This window comes from Fringilla coelebs (genome assembly GCF_963513975.1).
Source record: "Fringilla coelebs genome assembly, chromosome: 5".
In the NCBI taxonomy this organism is placed as follows: Eukaryota; Metazoa; Chordata; class Aves; order Passeriformes; family Fringillidae; genus Fringilla; species Fringilla coelebs.
Window position 1 is genome coordinate 32,256,581 of NC_140033.1, and position 17,642 is coordinate 32,274,222.

General features: G+C 36.3%; 1 protein-coding gene across 3 annotated transcripts in view; it reads left to right on the plus strand.

Moving 5' to 3' along the window:
* Positions 1-17,642, plus strand: part of MON2 (MON2 homolog, regulator of endosome-to-Golgi trafficking) — a 68,277-nt gene that overhangs the window by 606 nt on the left and 50,029 nt on the right. For all 3 annotated transcript variants that reach the window (XM_084206936.1, XM_084206934.1, XM_084206935.1), the window contains exons 2-3: positions 12,912-12,975; positions 16,873-17,000. In XM_084206936.1, the coding sequence (XP_084063062.1) occupies positions 12,912-12,975; positions 16,873-17,000 (192 nt within the window). The remainder of the gene's footprint in view (positions 1-12,911; positions 12,976-16,872; positions 17,001-17,642) is intronic.

Here is a 17,642-nt window from a genome sequence, read left to right on the forward strand (position 1 = left end):
AAGCGGGGGCGGCCCCTCGGCGCCCTGGGGGGAAAACACTAAGTTCGTCTTGGCTGTCTTGGCGCCACAGAGCGAGCGAAACTCGCCGAAGGCGAGCTCGGCGCTGGGGCTTGGCCGCCCCGAGCGAGCGGGGAGCCCGCCGGGCCGGCTGCGGCCGAGGAGGGCCGTGCTCAGCCCCGGCCGGCCCTGCGGCCGCGGTGGGAGCCAGAGGCCCCGCAGGTCTCCCCTCGGGTCTGTCCCTGCCCCTCTCTCGAAGGCTGTGGTGCCCGGGCCGGCGTGCCTTATTTCTCACCATTGCACACCCGTGACTGCCGGTGCGAGCTCTGACAGTCGCTCGTCATCGCTGCCGCGTCGTTTTGGGGTTGTGTGCCTTCCCAATGGTGTGGGCACAACCGAGGAAGCTTGGGAGACACAGAAGTTTGGGTTACTTTTTTTTTCTCTCTTCTTAAGAAACCCTTTAATATACTCGTTACAGTAGGACTGTGTATTTTGCTTTTGAAACCTGAGTTTATGCTGTGCTGCCTGAGACCTCAGTAATCTCGGTGAGCAGGATTATTTTAATTGAAGAGGAATCCGAATTTTTCTTGCTAACTTCAAATATACTTTTTAACCATATGTTTTTCCGTTGTTTTTATACAATCAGTTTAATTTTTTCCCTATCAGCAGTTGGCTGCTTGCCTTTTAAAAAAGTTTTCTATGAAATAGCGGGAGGAAAAATATTAAACAATTAAGTCAGATCAAGATGCAGACCCAGAAGCATGTAAGAAAGGCATTGCATGTGTTATGTGACTTAAGTTCCAATTAAATGATGTAATATTTAATGTTGTACGAAGTAATATACACTTTAACAGCTGAATTGAAGCTAATGACTGCATGTTTTGAAAGACATGAAGTGACACACTGTAGCAGAGCATGTTGTGTACTATTTTAGTTTGCAGAGGAATGCTGGTGTGTTTGTGAAATTTTATGTGGTTACAGAAAAGGAGAGAAAGCTGTGATCAGTCCTGATGAATAGCGTGTGGTCACATGTAAATAAGAAAAAGCTGCAGTCAGTGGAACAGAAATTTGTGTGTTTGGAGGGAGGTGGGAGCGCTGCTTGCACTCCCTTCTGTGGATTACTGTCTGACTCTTGTTTAGTCTCTGAACAAGTTTCCCCACTGTGTTAATATTTATTTTCCTTGAGATCTACAAAAGAGTTGGGCAGTGTCGTCCATAAGCTAGTATTTTTAGTAATGCTTCATTAAGTTTGCCATGGCTGAATATTATAGTAACTACTGCATGTACTTCATACTTGTTCAGCACGTTTATCAAATTCTTGTGTAAGCTCAACCTTTGTGCTGTTTGCTTTAAATTGACAGCAATTTGTATAGCTTTCTTCATTAAATGCACTTAACAAACTTAATCACAATTGTTTGGGATTTGGATAGGTTTATTGGAATAGTACTGGAAGATGTTTATAAGGAGGTGGGACTTTCTGCTGGGAGTTGTGTGCTCTTACAGAGACTCTGAGGTGAAAATAGTCTTACAGTAGGATGTATGATACAGTTGCAGGAAATGATCTTACTTCCTTCTGGAAGCCCTTTTTTTGTTCTAGTTTTAAAGAAAATGGGTGTCCTCTTTTTTTGTCAAATCTCAGCTGCTTAAAGAGATATTTTAATTGCATACTTTTTGTCAAATCGTGATTAGATTTGATTAGAATGATCAGAGGAATGGCATAGTCTTCTTAATGACTTGAAACAGCAACGTTTTTTTTAAACCATGTTTAAATACTGGCTTTTAAAAACAAATTCATACTACTTATGAGCTCACTTTTTAACACTCAGTGTAACTAAACTCTCCCACATGAATTGTAATTTATGAGTTTGTATTGCAGTTGATGTGTATGCTTTCGCGTCACTTAATGAGCTTACCATACTGGGATAAAACTATTGAAAAACTCCTAGTCCCAATTTAATAGTTATGAGATGTATATCATAGTTGATAGATTTGATAGGTACTTTATAAAGGTAAACTGCTTCTCATAATCTTTCTAGTGTCTGACATAGTCAAAGATTTTGCTCACAGTTGTTATCTTCAGCCACTTCTAAAATGAATTCTCTGTTCTGGTTTTGTTGTTTTGTTTTTATATTAGTAGTATTAAAATTGTACAAAGTGAATTTAGCTGATGGGTTTGCTGTGATAAAAGTAGTAATGTACTTCTCAGTTCTGCCTGTTGCTCGGATGATTAACCTGAGTAAATTCTTTAACCAATACTGTAAGGATTTAGACCAGTTGTATGATCAGAAAAATAGAGCTTGTTCTATTAAAAGGGGTTTAGTTTACACTCTTTAAACCCCTTTATAAGGCATATGTTATTACAAAATTATGCAGTATCTCTTAGGTTCAGAGACACCAAAACAATATTAAATGATTCTCTGAACAGGCATGTAAGTGACACAGCTGAAGAAGTTTACTGGAGTTCTTTTGGAGGAGGGTGAGGGTGGGGTTTGTATGCAGAAGAGAAGGGGACAACCAACCATGGAATCTAGATCTTATCCTCAAATTAGGAAGTAGAAGTGAGTTCTTAATGAAACCTTATTGAAAATGGAACATGATCTCTTTGATGTTTTGAGGACTTTAATTTCATTTTTTCTTTTACTCTGAGTCTGTAAGGTTTTCTCAGCAGGTCACGTTTATGTGAAAATAGTGTAGTTGTAAGTCCAGTAACTTACAGCTGTAGAGTCTGAGGTTTTTGCTGACTTCCATTATCTGTTAAAAAATGTTGAAATTACTGACTTACTCCCAGTGTTAAACTTGGGGCACAAATATGGCCAACTTCCTTCCCCTTAGGGCTTTTAACTGAGAAATAACAGGATGTTGGCTCCAAAGTATCCGTATGTTGTCTGTGCTCTATGTTAACAAATAATATCCAAGTATGATTTTCCTAGGTTATGCCATTTAAGGCTTTAAAATAGGAGCTGCAGAAAGAACCTGGAATTGTATTGCTGACAATGTTTGGGGTTTAAATAACATAACAGACTTATTTTTCTTAAGGATATAGGGAATACCAGTTATTATTACAGTTGAAGCCCATTTCTCTTTGTTGCTAGATTTTTTTTATGTTTGCTACTTCCTCAGATCAGTACTGACTACAGAAGTGTACTAGGCATGAATGCTGTACACTATGACCAAGAAGTGATATGGTGATCATGTCTCTGATATGCCAAACCTGTTTATACTGGCAGACATGCAAATAGTGACATTGCTGAAAAAGCTTGTTTGTATTTTCATGATGTGTTTCTGATGCTCAGTTAGAAAAGTAGATGCCAGCCGTGGATGGGATAGAAGCTCTCAGGGAAGTGTAAATAAAACGCTGTCTTTTGGAGCTTGAAATTACAGAGGATGAAAGACTTTTTGGTACAGGCATCAGTGCTGTTGATGTTATCTCAAATAATCTGGTGTTTCTCCTAGAAAACAATACTACTTTATCATTAACATGTAATTTTTAATACAGTGGGCTCTGAGGTTTGCTCTGTACTAGAGAGTATTGCAATGCTGTTTATGCTGCACTGAATTGCGTACTGCACACACAGAGCCTTATAAACTGTTTCGACCTGCTAGTGACTGGAGTTTTGGTATTGTGTGGTACATTTGTGGAAAGCTGGTGGTGCTCTCCTTAGTGAACTGGAGTAAGAATTTTCTCTTATCACCGATTTGAAAATGGTTTAGTGTCCTAAATAGGTTTACCTGCTGTTTCTTATTACAGAATGAAAATACTGCTCAGTAAACTCCATCTGATATGGTTAGATAATTCCACTGCATTAAAAAACTTAGAAATACAAGGGGAAAATATTTTAAATTGGCAGAAGTAATGGAGTTAAAATGAGAATTAAGTGTACCCAAAAGTTTATTGCAGCCTGAATTCCAGTTGTATGTAAATCTTTGTTGTTTACACAGATCCAATCAAACAGTCACAGCTTGCTTGTAGGCTTGTAGTCTCTGTGTTGTCTCAGGTTTTTTCTTTACTTTTAAACCACAGTAAAAGCAAAGTGAGTTAAAAAAAATACCACCAAAAATAACACTTATCCAGCTCCCTGCACAGCTTCAGGTGCATCTGTTCTGGTAGGAGAGGGGAAGGCAGAGGGCTGGCAGTGTTGGGACAGACAGGGACTACTGCATCATCCCTTGCAGGATCAGCTTGGCCTGGGCCAGGGCATGCCCTTTTCTTGGCAGTTGTGTAATGGGATGCAGGTGCCTGTATGTTTTAGGGTGTTTGTTGCTGTAATAGGGCTGGAAAAGAAGCTGTGTTTGACTTGCCTCTACTGGAAGAGCATCACAGAATTAGTTTTGAATATTTTGGTCAGTAGAAGTGCTCTCTTGAGTCTCCTGGAAGAGAGCTTTTGGTAGCCTCACTGTGCCGTTTCTTTACCTGATCCTTGTTTGAAGGAGCAGCATTGCTCTTACTTAGCTATTTATTGACTTGTACGCCTTTGGCACATAGACATCTTTTTGAAACTGTATTGTAATTTGTTGTATCTGGGAAATAGAACAGAATCCAATTTTGCAATCTTATTTTTTCTTCTTTTACAAGTAACTCTTCTTGCAGGCAAATAGCCTTACAAAGCTCATAGGGCAAAAGTTAAAAAGGTAGGGTTTGAGTGACTTCTGGACAAAGCAAACTTTAAATTATTTAATTACAGTAGATGTGGTGTGGACTAGCCTGAGGCAAGAGATAGGATTTGCCCTTACTGAGAGGCTGTGTTGTGTTGTGTGAAGACAAGCATTATTCTACATTTCTTCCTTTGGAGTCCAGTCTTGTTTGCATTGATTGACATACATGACAGTTCAGTCCCCTGGGTTAAATCATTCTTGCTTAGGAATTACATGCCAAACACATTTTAAAGCTAATGCAATTGGGAAGCTTATCCTTTTTAGAGAACCTCTGATGTCATTGGGTAGCTGTGTGAAACTAAACATGAGGATGTATTGTAAAAGGTAAACACTCATTAAAAAGATACAGATCAGTTAATTTAGTATATAATGTCAAAGTGATAATTAGGACTCCTAATCCAACTGGAAGGAACAGTTAAAACGTGTGAATATTTGGTAGCTGTTTGTTCTGTAATGGTAATAATATTTCAGAAATTTTGTTGAATATAATGCGGTGGACATATTGCAGAAGGCTAAGAAAGAAAATTACATGCTGAGCTGTCTTGTGATATGAGCATCTGAGTCACTTGATGTACTTCTAGCATTGAATAGTTTGTGTGCTCTGCATTCATGCTACTTTAGTGGTAAAAGGATGAGCCAAATGAACCTAGGAAAGAAGACATAGACCATTTTCTGTAGGACTAACCAAGTTTTTGCATTTCCTACTTTATTTTTTGAATAAAATAGTTTAAGTAATTCTGACACTATAGCCCACAGGGAATTCAACTTACACTGGACTTTCCAGGTTGCTTTATTTTCAGGTCTTCACAACATTAAAAGGATGAAAACTAGAGGTGTTTGTTTGTTTTTTATAATGGGTATTCACTTAACTAATACTTTAAGCATTCTTTTGAAATAGAGAAACAATGCTCTGTAAATTGTATGTTGTCATACTTAGGCAGCTTGCACTAAAGCATGTGTTTTGTGCATGTGACTGGAGATTACTCTGTAGCATTCTTGAGTTGCCAGCCCATAGCTGAGCTGGTAACTTGAAACCAGTAATCCCTAATATCTCTTTTAGTTTCTTTTATCGTTTCTGATCTTTACCATTTGCTGTGTCTGCTAGCTTCATGTTTGGAGTTCATTATTTATTTAATATTTAGTTTTTATTTAATATTGACCTTAATACAGTAGTATTTTTTCAAGATTATGTTTTTAAAAGTAAATTCTTACATTTATAGGGGAAAACATCTATTCAGATTTGTTCTAAGCTTTGTAGACCATTGTTAATCATAAATTTCATGTGATCATTTTAGTCCATGAATAGAAATGTCACATGTTCTGAAGGGATTCACATAAGTCACACAGGTCAAGTTTCTTCATCATGTAATGCCTTGAAATTTAATGAATGAAGAAAATTATTAAAAGTTTTATCAGTTTGTTTTTCTGCTTTCCAAGTTACACTTTTCAATGCAGGATAAAGTTGCCGATGTGTCTGAGCTTCATTGATTGTGCAGAACACCTACACACTTTGTGTTCTACATTGCCACTTGAGATACAATAATGTTTCTTTCTTGGCTTCCAACCTCCGATCCAGAAGAGCTTGGGTCTTCTGGTGTCTGCGTGTAGTTGTCTTGGATACAGAGGCCTAAGCTTAGACCTCTGCATTGAACCCCTGCTAGTGGGTCAGCTGAATTAGCTTAAGGAGAGGCTTTAAGAATTAAGGGGCATTCAGGAGAAACAATCTCCGTTGTAATGGGAGTCTAAATATTTTAATTTGTGCATATTAATCTCTGATTTCATTCCCATCTGCCTCCCATGGCTTCTTGAATATTATACAGGAAACTTGTAGCAGAAATTGGAAATCCTTGGTGACTCCAGTTCTGAACTAGTGCCTAAACTTCAACTGTTTCTCTTTACCAGGCGTCTGGCAAATGGACATTGCTGACTGAATATAGTACTTGTGGCAAATCCTCAAAAGTTGCCTGGTCCCATCTCTTGGGCTCGACAAGCTGAAAGCAACATTAGTTTGAACTTCAAGTGTATGTCTCCTAAAGCTCTGAAACAGGGTGTTGTTTTATTTTTAACACAGAATGATAATTGTTGTGTCAAAAGTATGTAACTACATTTCAAGTGCAAGTGCTCTGTTTCAGTGGTTTAAAATCAGTTGTGTGGTACTTGAACTGATCACTCAGAAATCTATTAATGCTGGACACGGACTCTCTCAGAATATCCTTACGCTACATAGGTATCTAATGTATTATAAGCATTAGATATATACATGTATCTAATGTATTATATACATTAGATACCTATGTAGTGTAAGGCTATCCTGAAGAGATATCCTTATCCTGAGAGATATTATGTATAATGTATTATACACACTATTTAGGTATCTGTATAATTTATATAGAATACAGTACAACATATGAGGTACATCCTTGTTCTCTCTGTTGAAGAGAGAAGAACTTAAAAATTTGTTGCTAAAGGGCCTGTGTTTCTTCTCTTTCAGATGTTAGCTTTTTTGGCTTTCTGTCTACATTAGTGCTGTTTGGTAATGAGTTGTTTTATGTTATGCCTTGTGATTTGATCTGTTCATTTATATGTGATGCTCTTTCCAGCTGAGGTGTAGTATTTTGACTGTCAAATGAAAACTTGTGGTACTAAGTATTTGTGTTTGAATGTCTTTATGTTCACGTCAAGTGAGGCAGCTCCAGAGACAGCAGCTCTGAAGCACTTCAGATAACTCTGGCAATTCTCCTGGCATTAGTGATGGCTAAGCTTCAGGATTCTGAATTGGCTGCTGGTACTGCAAAGTGACAATTTCAGAAGATCAATGGGCCAGAGGAGTAGTCATTTAGTCATTCCTGTCAAGTGTGAAGGAGCACTCTGAATATGAGAGTAACTAATATAGTTGCACTGAAGCTGGAAATGAACAAGGTTGTGTGGTTTTGAAAAACAAAAAACACAAACTGCAATATCTTAAATCTTCAGCTGGAGAAGCAAGTGTATGATAAAATCTGTTAAAGCTTCTTTTTTCTAATTTATGATAATTTTGCAACAAAGTGATAAATTGTTCAGTGTAATAAACCCCTGTGAGTGCACAGCAATGTCAGATCAAAACTGGCATTTTGCCAGTTTAAATTACATGTAAAATGAGTATATATAAAAGAGAAGGGTCAAAGTAGGGGTTGTGCTCAGGGGGAGGAAGATAAAAATACAGGAGGCAAGTACAGTGCTTTTTCACAGAAATGTGGTACACTTGAGTGCTTTCATGAGACTGATTTAGTGAGGAGTTTTTTCTGTGCTCTAAGTAATAGTTTAGCAGTACAGTAATGGTCCAGAATGTGCTTTTGTGTGCAAGCCAGAATAACAATGAAGTGGCACTACGTTAGACAGGAGGACCTGTTATCTAAACTGTTGGATATAGGGTTAGTGTTCCAGTTGGAAAGGCAGACAGTCATGGATAGAAAAAATTGCTCTTTTTATTTCATGGAATAGATATGGAAGTGACTATAGATAACATATTATTTTCATCCAGTCTTAATAAAAGGTTGGCAAACAATGTAATGTAAATACCAATAAAAATCATTCTTTCTGAATGCTTTTCTTTTGAGAATAGAGAAATCAATGACTTGTGTGGTAAGGGCTTCAAACATTAAGACAATTTTAGTGTCTCTGGAGATAGCAATTTACTCTAATGTACAATGAAAACACAAATGGTCATTCAAAAGCACTAGCAGTGAAAACTCTTGGTTTTATTAACTTTTGGTAACAATGCTATCACATTTAGAAATTCATACAAAAAGATTCTTGATGTTAGATCAGTCCTTAGTAGAAATTAGCACATGCTTGCTTGTTGCATTAAATATCCTTATGGGAATATATATTTTTTTGGTTAATAAAGTCAAAAAGGTGTGGATTTTTGTTGCTAATTGTTAGATACAAATTCCTTTGAAGATCAGCATGTTTATTCTTTTAAAACTTTTTTAAAAAATAATCTGAAACTTTTAAAGAAACGATTGCTATGGCAGAGACAATTACTTTTTCTCACTTTAGATTCAAATTTTGTGTCATCTTTCCCTTAGGAAAAGTTGTTAACTATGTTACTATTTTTCAGTAAAAGAAGGGTAACACTTTCATGTTTACCCCAGAGTAATGATAAATCATAGAGATTTCTGCAGAGCACCTGATGTACTGTCAGATCATGTCCCAGCTGATGCCTCTAGTCCCTTACTTGCTGTCTGTATGCATAGCAATAGAGGTCCAAGATGTCCAAGAGAGTTAAATCTTCAAGCATATGCCATGCCACTATTCTTTGTACTGCCATGACAAGTCCTGTTCTTGGGCTGCCGGGTTATGTTATGATGATCATGGAGTTAGCTCTAGTGGTATCTTTAGGTAATGTAGATTGCCTACTGCAGCTGGGTTTAAGAGCTTAATGTCCCAGAAGACAGATTTGAAGAACTGGTGTGTCGCTGTAGGACACGAAAGAACGCACACACGCACCGCTCTCCAGGTGAGAAGGAAAAAGAGGGCGTTTATTCTCTGACTCCATAATTTATAGTTTTACAAAGGTGACAGTGGATTGGAGGGTGACAGTGCCACCTCTCCACAGACACTGGCTTAACCAACAGTCCATCAACAGTGTCCGTTTCCACAAGAATGTAAACTATAAGTTGTTTACAGAAAAGTGTGTGGGAAAGTTCTTTACAAAAATGTCAATATCAGAAGGCCTTTCTAGAAATCTCAAAAACCCAGGGTGACACTGGTGCTTTCTTGATCCACTTATCACTCATGGTATGGATGGCTTGCCTTTATGTCATGTTGAATTCATGTAGAATTGAATATCCCTGTTATCCTAATAACTTCTTATGTGATTTATGAGTTATAGATCTTTAAATATATGTACGTAGACTACAATGTGGAAAAAATTAGCTCGGGAATGTTAGCTGGATGTTGGTAAATGTTGGTTCTGCTTGAGTATGTGTTAAATCTTTCCTTCCTGATTGCCTAAGCAGATATTACCTGCCTCTGTTACCCAGTAAGTGCTTTAGATCCTAAACAAAGTAAAAATTTCCAAAAATTGGGAAGATGCTCACAGCGCATCTAATGACAGGAAGGCTGAATTTTTTCCCTGTTTCAGCTGAAGACTGAGACGTCCGTTAGGAGGGTAAGAGTTTTGGATCTGACAAGCTCCTGAAGCTGTGTTTGGAAGTCTCTATGCATCTCCACATAGTGTCTGTAAGACAGCTGTGAATTTTGTTGTCAGTTTGTACATTCAGAGAGGAACTTTGAGGCCAGGAGGTAGATGTTATGCACAGACTTCTTTCAGTCTACTTGAAATCGCACTGTCCTGATTTTTTAATTTTTTAATTTTTTTTTTTGGTGCATAGATTGTCTATTTGCCTTACTTTGATTTCTGTGAAGGGCGATTTCCGTGTTATCAGCAAATACTTGGTAATTTCCATGGAAGCAGAAAGATGATGGGGCAAGTATTTGAGTGTAGAGGGTCTTGTTGAATTTTGCTGTGGGGTTGTTGACTGTTTGATTAAAACCAGATGAAAGCACTGGAAGTGATTGACTTTAATATGTGCTATCACTTAGAGTCAATTTCTCTTCTTCGTGAATATTTCACCTTCCCAGACTGGATGCTGCAGTTGCTTCAGGAGAAACATGAACCAAAACTCAGTAATGGCAGGTGTGTGTTTGAGACACCTTATATCCGTTCATTTCACAGTTATTAAAACAGCAGAATTGGAAATCTAATTGGCTGAAGGTTTTAAATACATTTAAGCTTTGTTATGTTTTTGGAATTACATGTATTTTCTTCTTTTCAAAATAAAGAGAGAACTGACTTGCTTGTTAGACTACTATGAGTTGTGGTGCTAAGGGAACTGGTAATGTTACAGCTAAAATTGGTGATTGATTTAAAAACATTATGTCTTATATTTATGTGAGAGTAAATAATCATATTTGTACCCATAAATACACACACTATAATGCTGTCTCTCTCCTTGATTAGTGGTTTATAAGATCCTGTTCTCATGTGACATTGTCCTGCAAACTGCTATAGTAATTGATGTAAATTTGTAAACTTAAAAGCTGTGAATATATCTTTTAATTTGCCGCTTAGACTGATGCAATCCCAGCACACTTTTGCATTCATGTATACAGATTAGAACTGTTTATAGTTATCCTGTTTTCTGTTGGCTATTTGTGATCAACTGAGGTATTTTTTATAATGTTAATATGTTGTTATTTATATATACAATAGAGTATTTTTCTTTTATATATACAATAGAGCATTTTTCTTTTGTAGGGTGCATGAGGTGTAATTAGTTTTTAATTGTAAACATTTTAAACTGAGATTCAGAATAGAAACCATAGCATAATGCAGATGATCATACAAATTTCTGTATCTCATGGAGAAGAATGCTTATATTCAGCAGTTGTTTTGCTTTACTTTTTTTTTTTTAATATATATTATTTTATATAAAGCCAGCATGGAAACAACTGAGATCCCTTATGTTGGAAAATTTTTGTGCGAAGTGCATGGTGTTTGTGAATGCCACTAATATAAGTAGGCTTAATGTTTCTTGGAATCATAATGAGTTTGTCACTCCTGGCAAGACAGAAATCAATTGCCATTAGTAATTGTGATTAGTTTTCATTTAAAGATGATTGAAGTTGGACTGTGACAAATCCTTCATATTAATTAATAGAAACAAAGTGCTGTGACAAGAACTTCAACACATTAAGTTAATATAATTAAAATAAATAAGAGCTGCATTTGGCATGCCTTATTTTAGTTATGCAAAATATATATGTTCATGTTGCTTTTTGTTCATTTGAGCATGTTGTATTGTTAATCAGGCAGTGTGAATATTATTGACTTCATTTTTAAAGTAGAAAACTGTGTTCAGAAAAATTTAAATAAATCTCCAGGATTTTAAGGCAGTGTTTAGTCTTCCTGTATTGTTTTGGGAAATAATTTTCTTTTAAAAAACAACCAAACAAAAACCCCTCAGCTTTGCATTTCTCATTTAGCTATTTTGAGAAATATATATCTCAACTCTTAATTCAAATATTTAATTGTGAATTTATACAGAGACCTTAACCTGACTTTCTGTGAAACCTTGTTGGAATAATGTTCTGATGGAGACGGAATATTAACACTTGGTAAAACTTCATGTACTATCATTTTCATATTTCTGATGACACAGTTTCTTGGCTTCTCTAGTCTGCTTTATGTGGTGACAGCACACATCTTCAAATAGTAGTATCAGAGGAAAAATAGTAATGTGTAGTGTGGAAAGTGCACAGAAATACAAAACTGAAATAAAAGGGGAAGTATGCTTTCAAATTTGCAGAACAGTATTTTCCAGCAATTTGCATCCAGTCGTTTGGGAAAACCTGTTGCATTTATGTTGATTTATTTAATTCTTTTCAGAGGCGTATAGTGTATTAATTAAATTAAAAAACCAGAAAGGCATAATGTGTAATATATCTTTTGTGTTTTGTACACAAAGCTTTCAGAAGTCATAGTCTTGAAATGCAAAGTTTCAGTGTTATGTTTCCAGTTTGGCTTGATTTCCATTAGAGAGCATGACCTGAGTGATTTCTGCAGGGAAGTGTTTGTGGGCGTTGGAGAGGGAGTTGTTGTTCCCTTGGGCCGCCTGTGTTGCCTTGGCTGGGCTGGGCAGCCCTGGTTGTCACCCGGCCCGCAGCCCTGCCCCTGCTGAAGGAGTGGGCGAGGGAGAGGATGATGCTGCTGCTCTGCCAAGTCATACTTGTGGGGAAAGGGGAGGAGCTGGTGCTGTGCTCTGTATGGCATGCTGGGAAGAACAGAAAGTATTGTTAGAAAGTCACCTTTGTGGCATTGCCCTGGGGTCATTTGTGTAGGACATTTGGGAGCCAACATCCAGGGGGAAGATGGGTTTCATTTTTATACCTGTAGTTTGAAACTGTCTAGAGACCACGTAACAGTGTTTATGCTTACTAGTGATTTTTTTTTTTTGCATTCATAAGACTGGAAAGTAATACAATGAGAATCATGATTTCTAAAAATTCTGAATATAACCCTTCCTGTGGAATTCTAGAAAGGAATTCCAGCAACTACAAAAATTTCACTTCTGCATTAGCTCTGCTGGCAGAAACCACTGCAAACGCTTTTCTTTATCTGAGACTATACCTTTTTATTTACCTACAATATTTTTTATTTCTTTGCAGATATTGATGGATGATATAGCATCTAAACTACTTGTTTTCTTTTCTTCCAGGCTGCTGAATCAGGAATAATAAAAGTGAAAACAATAGCTGCACGAAACACAGATATTTTGGCAGGTAATTATTTTCTGTGCAATAGGAAGAATAAAGCTGATCAAAATGTTAAAAAGATGTCTTGGGTATGTCTAATAATGCTACACGCCTTTTAGTGTGTGCTGTATTGTTGATGCTTTACTTTTGGGCACCTAGCAAAAAATCCAGTAGCATAGAAAATTTTTAACACTACTTGTTTCTTGTTAGTGCTGTTAGGATGCTGAGGAAGGGCTCCATTTTCAGTTGCTGCTCTCCAAAAGTAATCACCCACTTAGAAAAATAATATGAAATACTTAGGCCCTACATTCTCAGTGTTTTAGATGTTGTGACTGAGTGCTCCATGTGGAGTTCTGCAGTATGATCCACATCTATGTATTAGTCCAGCCTTTGGGAACTTGTAACTGGTAGACAAAAATCCATCTTTATCTGAGACAAGGTCATTCAATTTAAGAGGTTCCAATGCCTTAAGGGATTGGACATATCTTGTGAGCTGCAGCTTTGTAAGTGCTTAAAACAAGATCTCCTGACTGTCTTCAGCTTTATAAAGTTGGCTTCTTGCCAGTTGCTGGTAAAGCCCTTGGCCAGATTTGCATGTCCCTGCATCAATACTTGATAGTCTACCCTAGATGTAGTCAAAATCCTTGAAATGCTAGATTGTTTGGCAAGTCCAGTGAAATAGCTGCAGAACCATATCTACTTTTGAGGTATGTAAATCGGATATTGTTAAGGAGGCATTTTCTAGGATTATTTGAATTAGCAGACCAACTCCTCAGTATTTCACTTTAATGCCTCTTTTTTATTTGTTTATTTTCTTTGTTTTTACTGCTGTCATGTATGCTGACATAAATGGGAAAAGTATGCCAGGTAATGTCAGCTATATCAAAATACACAAATGAAAAAGGGAAAGCAGTAGTTAGCCATTTTGGAAGCTGTCAACATATTACTGCATAAAGAAGTTTGTGTTTTAGAAAGCTAGTTTCTAATCCTGCAAAAGTTCTCTGTTTTTTAGTTTTCAAAGGGAAGAGATAGGAAAGATCATTACATTTAGTCATGGATGGGTAGTCTTTGCTTTCATCTTTTTAAGAGAACACTTTCTCTTAGTTGGTAAAATTTTAAAAATAATTTTCTTTTGGAAAGTTTAAACTGGCATGTACCTAGTATTTATTTCATTCAAAAAATCTGCACAGATTTGTTGTTAAGAGTTTTGGGAAACCAGCAGGTCCTAAAAGTTATTTTGATTAGTTAATCTTTGCTAATAGGATAATAACTTTTTCTTCCTCTGTTCTCCAGTTTTGTACTGGGAAAATGTACTTTGCCTGCATGTTATCAAAACATTCCACAGTCAAAGCATAATGTCATTAACAGACTCAATTCTTTATGAACTCTTGTATTTTTGAGGTATCAATTATAAGCTAATCTTATACATAAGGTAGTGTCAAGAGATTATTTATCTAATATTTAAAATCTTCTGAAGAAAAATTATATATATTGCTTTGTAATAATGAAGCTGCAAAACACTACAATGTAATTGTGAAATCTTTCTGATAGTTTTTGACTGCTAGATGATTTAGGAGCATCTACAAGACATTCTAGTAATACAAATAAATATTTTGATCAGGATATGACTTTAAATATTTTGATGTAAACTGTCATTTCACTAACATAGATAAGAACAAATGTATCAGATTGTTTTGGATAAGCTGATCTGGTGCTTTCTTGAAGTGTTTCATTGTGTAGGATTATAATTTTTAGGAAAATAGATGCAGGCTTAAAATCTTTATTAAAATCTTAAAATCTTTGTTATTTTTGCTGGGATATGTTTAACCTGCCAGAACTTTGAGGTCATTGATCTAACTTCTCTCTTTCTCTTTGAAAAGTTAAGTTGAGCTGTTTCAAAGTCTTCATTCTTGGCAGTGTGTACATACTTTATTATTTATTAATAAGAATTTGAGAAATTCCAGAGGAGGAGAAAGCCTTAAATCACAGGAGATAAATTTGAGAAATTATTTCCCTGTGGCTTTGAGATGTGCAAAAACTTATGGTTTAGGAGTTCTTCTAAAAAATCAGAATTATAATCTTGCTGATGAAATGAACAGGTAAGTTATACTTTCCAAAAACTTCTCATTTTTTATGGTTCAATAAGGGAGATTTCTTTTTTAATATATACTGCCATAAATTGGTAGCAAAATGGAGGCAGACCTGGCAATAATAAATTTATTGTGCATTTTAAGACTGAAGCTAATACAGCCACAGAATCATGTGATTACAGAATATTCTGAGTTGGAAGGGGTCCTCAAAGTTTAGCTCCAGACCCTCTGAACAGGAAAGCCCCAAGAATCACCCTCTGTGCCTGGTTGCTATAAAACCAGATAGGTACTAAAGTAGATCTACAAAACATTAATTTTTCAGATTCGTTAACTAAAAATGCTTATATAGATTTTGTTGTGAGATTGTTACTTTTAATGGATTATAGAAGAAAGTATTGTAAAAGGCTAAATTTGTTCTTTGTCCTGTTATTTATTAACTCACACCATTTTAACCATTCAGAACTGTATCTGGAGTCTCATATTAAGAATAAATGTTTTGTGGTATCTTTTTGCTTGCCCTTTTCTGTTTGATGGTTAGAATTTAGTGGCAGTTCAGAAATGTCAACTGGACATAGAGCCTGCACTGGCTCTGAAGAGGCTGATGAAACTGGACTGTGTGTTGATATCACCCTGTCAGAACTGTTATCTTATAGGAAGTTGGCATCCATAATTTGTAATAGCCTATCATTTTTGTAGAAACTTCTGAGTCAGTTAGTGTTTCAGTTGGAAAATACCACTAAAGTTTTTTTTGTAGTTTTAACTTGTTTCATTTTTTTCCAAATTAGTTGTAGTGATGCTTAGTAGTATAGATCATGTTTTCATTTTTATGTGAGAATGTATTTTTTGTTTGTGGTAGCTACTGTCCTTTGAATAGAATGTGAAACTTTTCATGAATACATTTCTTCTACTACACATAGACTAAAATACAGTGTATGACATTCAGTGTAAGAACAGACATTAAACTTTCAACTGTGAGGAAATTTTTAGTATCTGAAATGGTGATGAGCAGCTGAAATCTTAGAAGTTGGCATTAATCAGCAAACACACCTGCAAATTGAAAACCACTCATCAGTCAGAGCCATGCTTTCCTGTCAGATTTTAAGTATTTTCATATTTTTAAATTTTATTATGTCAGATTTCTTGAACTAGTTTTATGGGTAAAAAACCTGTTTTATGTGTCAGAACATTGTATTCATTATGAAGCTTTTTCTCCTTAACAAAAAACCAAAAAATGAAGTAAAATGAAAAAAAAACCCAAACCAAAAAAAAGGAGAGAGAAGTTTATGGAAATTGGTTTTCTCCTGGCAAAAGTCCATTGTAAGAAGCTACCCTTTATCACTAAAACAGCATTTGACAAATTCACAGCCAGGTGGACGTACCCACTGTAGAAACAGTCTAGTCTCTCTCTTCCTGTTTTGTCAGTTGCAGTTTGCTCTTCCCCTTCCTGCCCTGTGCTTTGGGATGTCATTCTGTGCCAGGCAGGGTTGCTCCTGCATTAGGTGCTGAGGTGAAGCAGAGCAGAAGGACAGTGCTACCAGTCTGAACCTGGTTCCTGTGGCAAGGCCAGGGAAAGCTCTGGGGTTGGCAGAACCTTACACCTTCTTGCTAACCACATGCACTCTTAAGTGGATGTTTTGGATTTGGAAAGTCACTTGAGTGTGTAAGGGAGAAGGTGCTTGGAATTTGAGCCTAGTGTCTGTCTTCCTGTGGCCATGTGTAAATCCCAAATTTCCAAGACTAGAGATTGCTTTCATTAATAGGTGTGATTAACAGTTTTTACATTGTATTTTTCAAAGTATTAAACATTGACTGCTTCCATATTTCTCTTTGAAAGCATTGAAAGAGAACAGTTCAGAGGTGGTTCAGCCTTTTCTGATGGGTTGTGGAACAAAAGAACCAAAGATCACTCAGCTCTGTCTCGCAGCCATACAGAGGCTCATGTCTCATGAAGTTGTTTCAGAGGTAAGATCAATCTTTATACAAAACCAGAAATATTTCAGAGTGAAAAATATAGACCTCAAATGGAAGGTGAATGAGTTGTTTTAGGAGGCTCTTTATATTATAATGAGCATAGTCCACAGAATATTTTACTTATATCTATTTTTCAGTAATTTAAAAGAAATTCTTTTACACTACTAAAAAGAAAAGTGAGGCAATATTAGTAACCTCTAGAAGGAAATTCATGAAAAGTGAAACCAGCTCGTTTAGTTCACATTCTCACACTGCAGTAACTGAACATGTAATGAACCTTGTGCATCCACAAAGTATACTCTGTGCAATAACGTTATTGTGCTTTTGTTACATTTTTTTTTTAACAATAAGGTAAAATGTATGCACATCTTCTGCAGCAATAAATGTCATGATAGTGTGTTAGGAAGCTGATTAAAATAATGCTGTAAAATACACCTTGAGTTGTGCTTGCATAATGTAAAATTATACTTTTCTCTCTGAGTGAGTTCTGAGGGTAAAATATATTTTTACTCTGTCTTCCATATTTCCAGGTAAAAAATTAAGTACAGGTTTTGATTTGTACTGCATATTAAGACATTTCGGTTGTCAATTCTTTAAAAATACTTTGGGAAACTTACGACAATGGAATTGGCT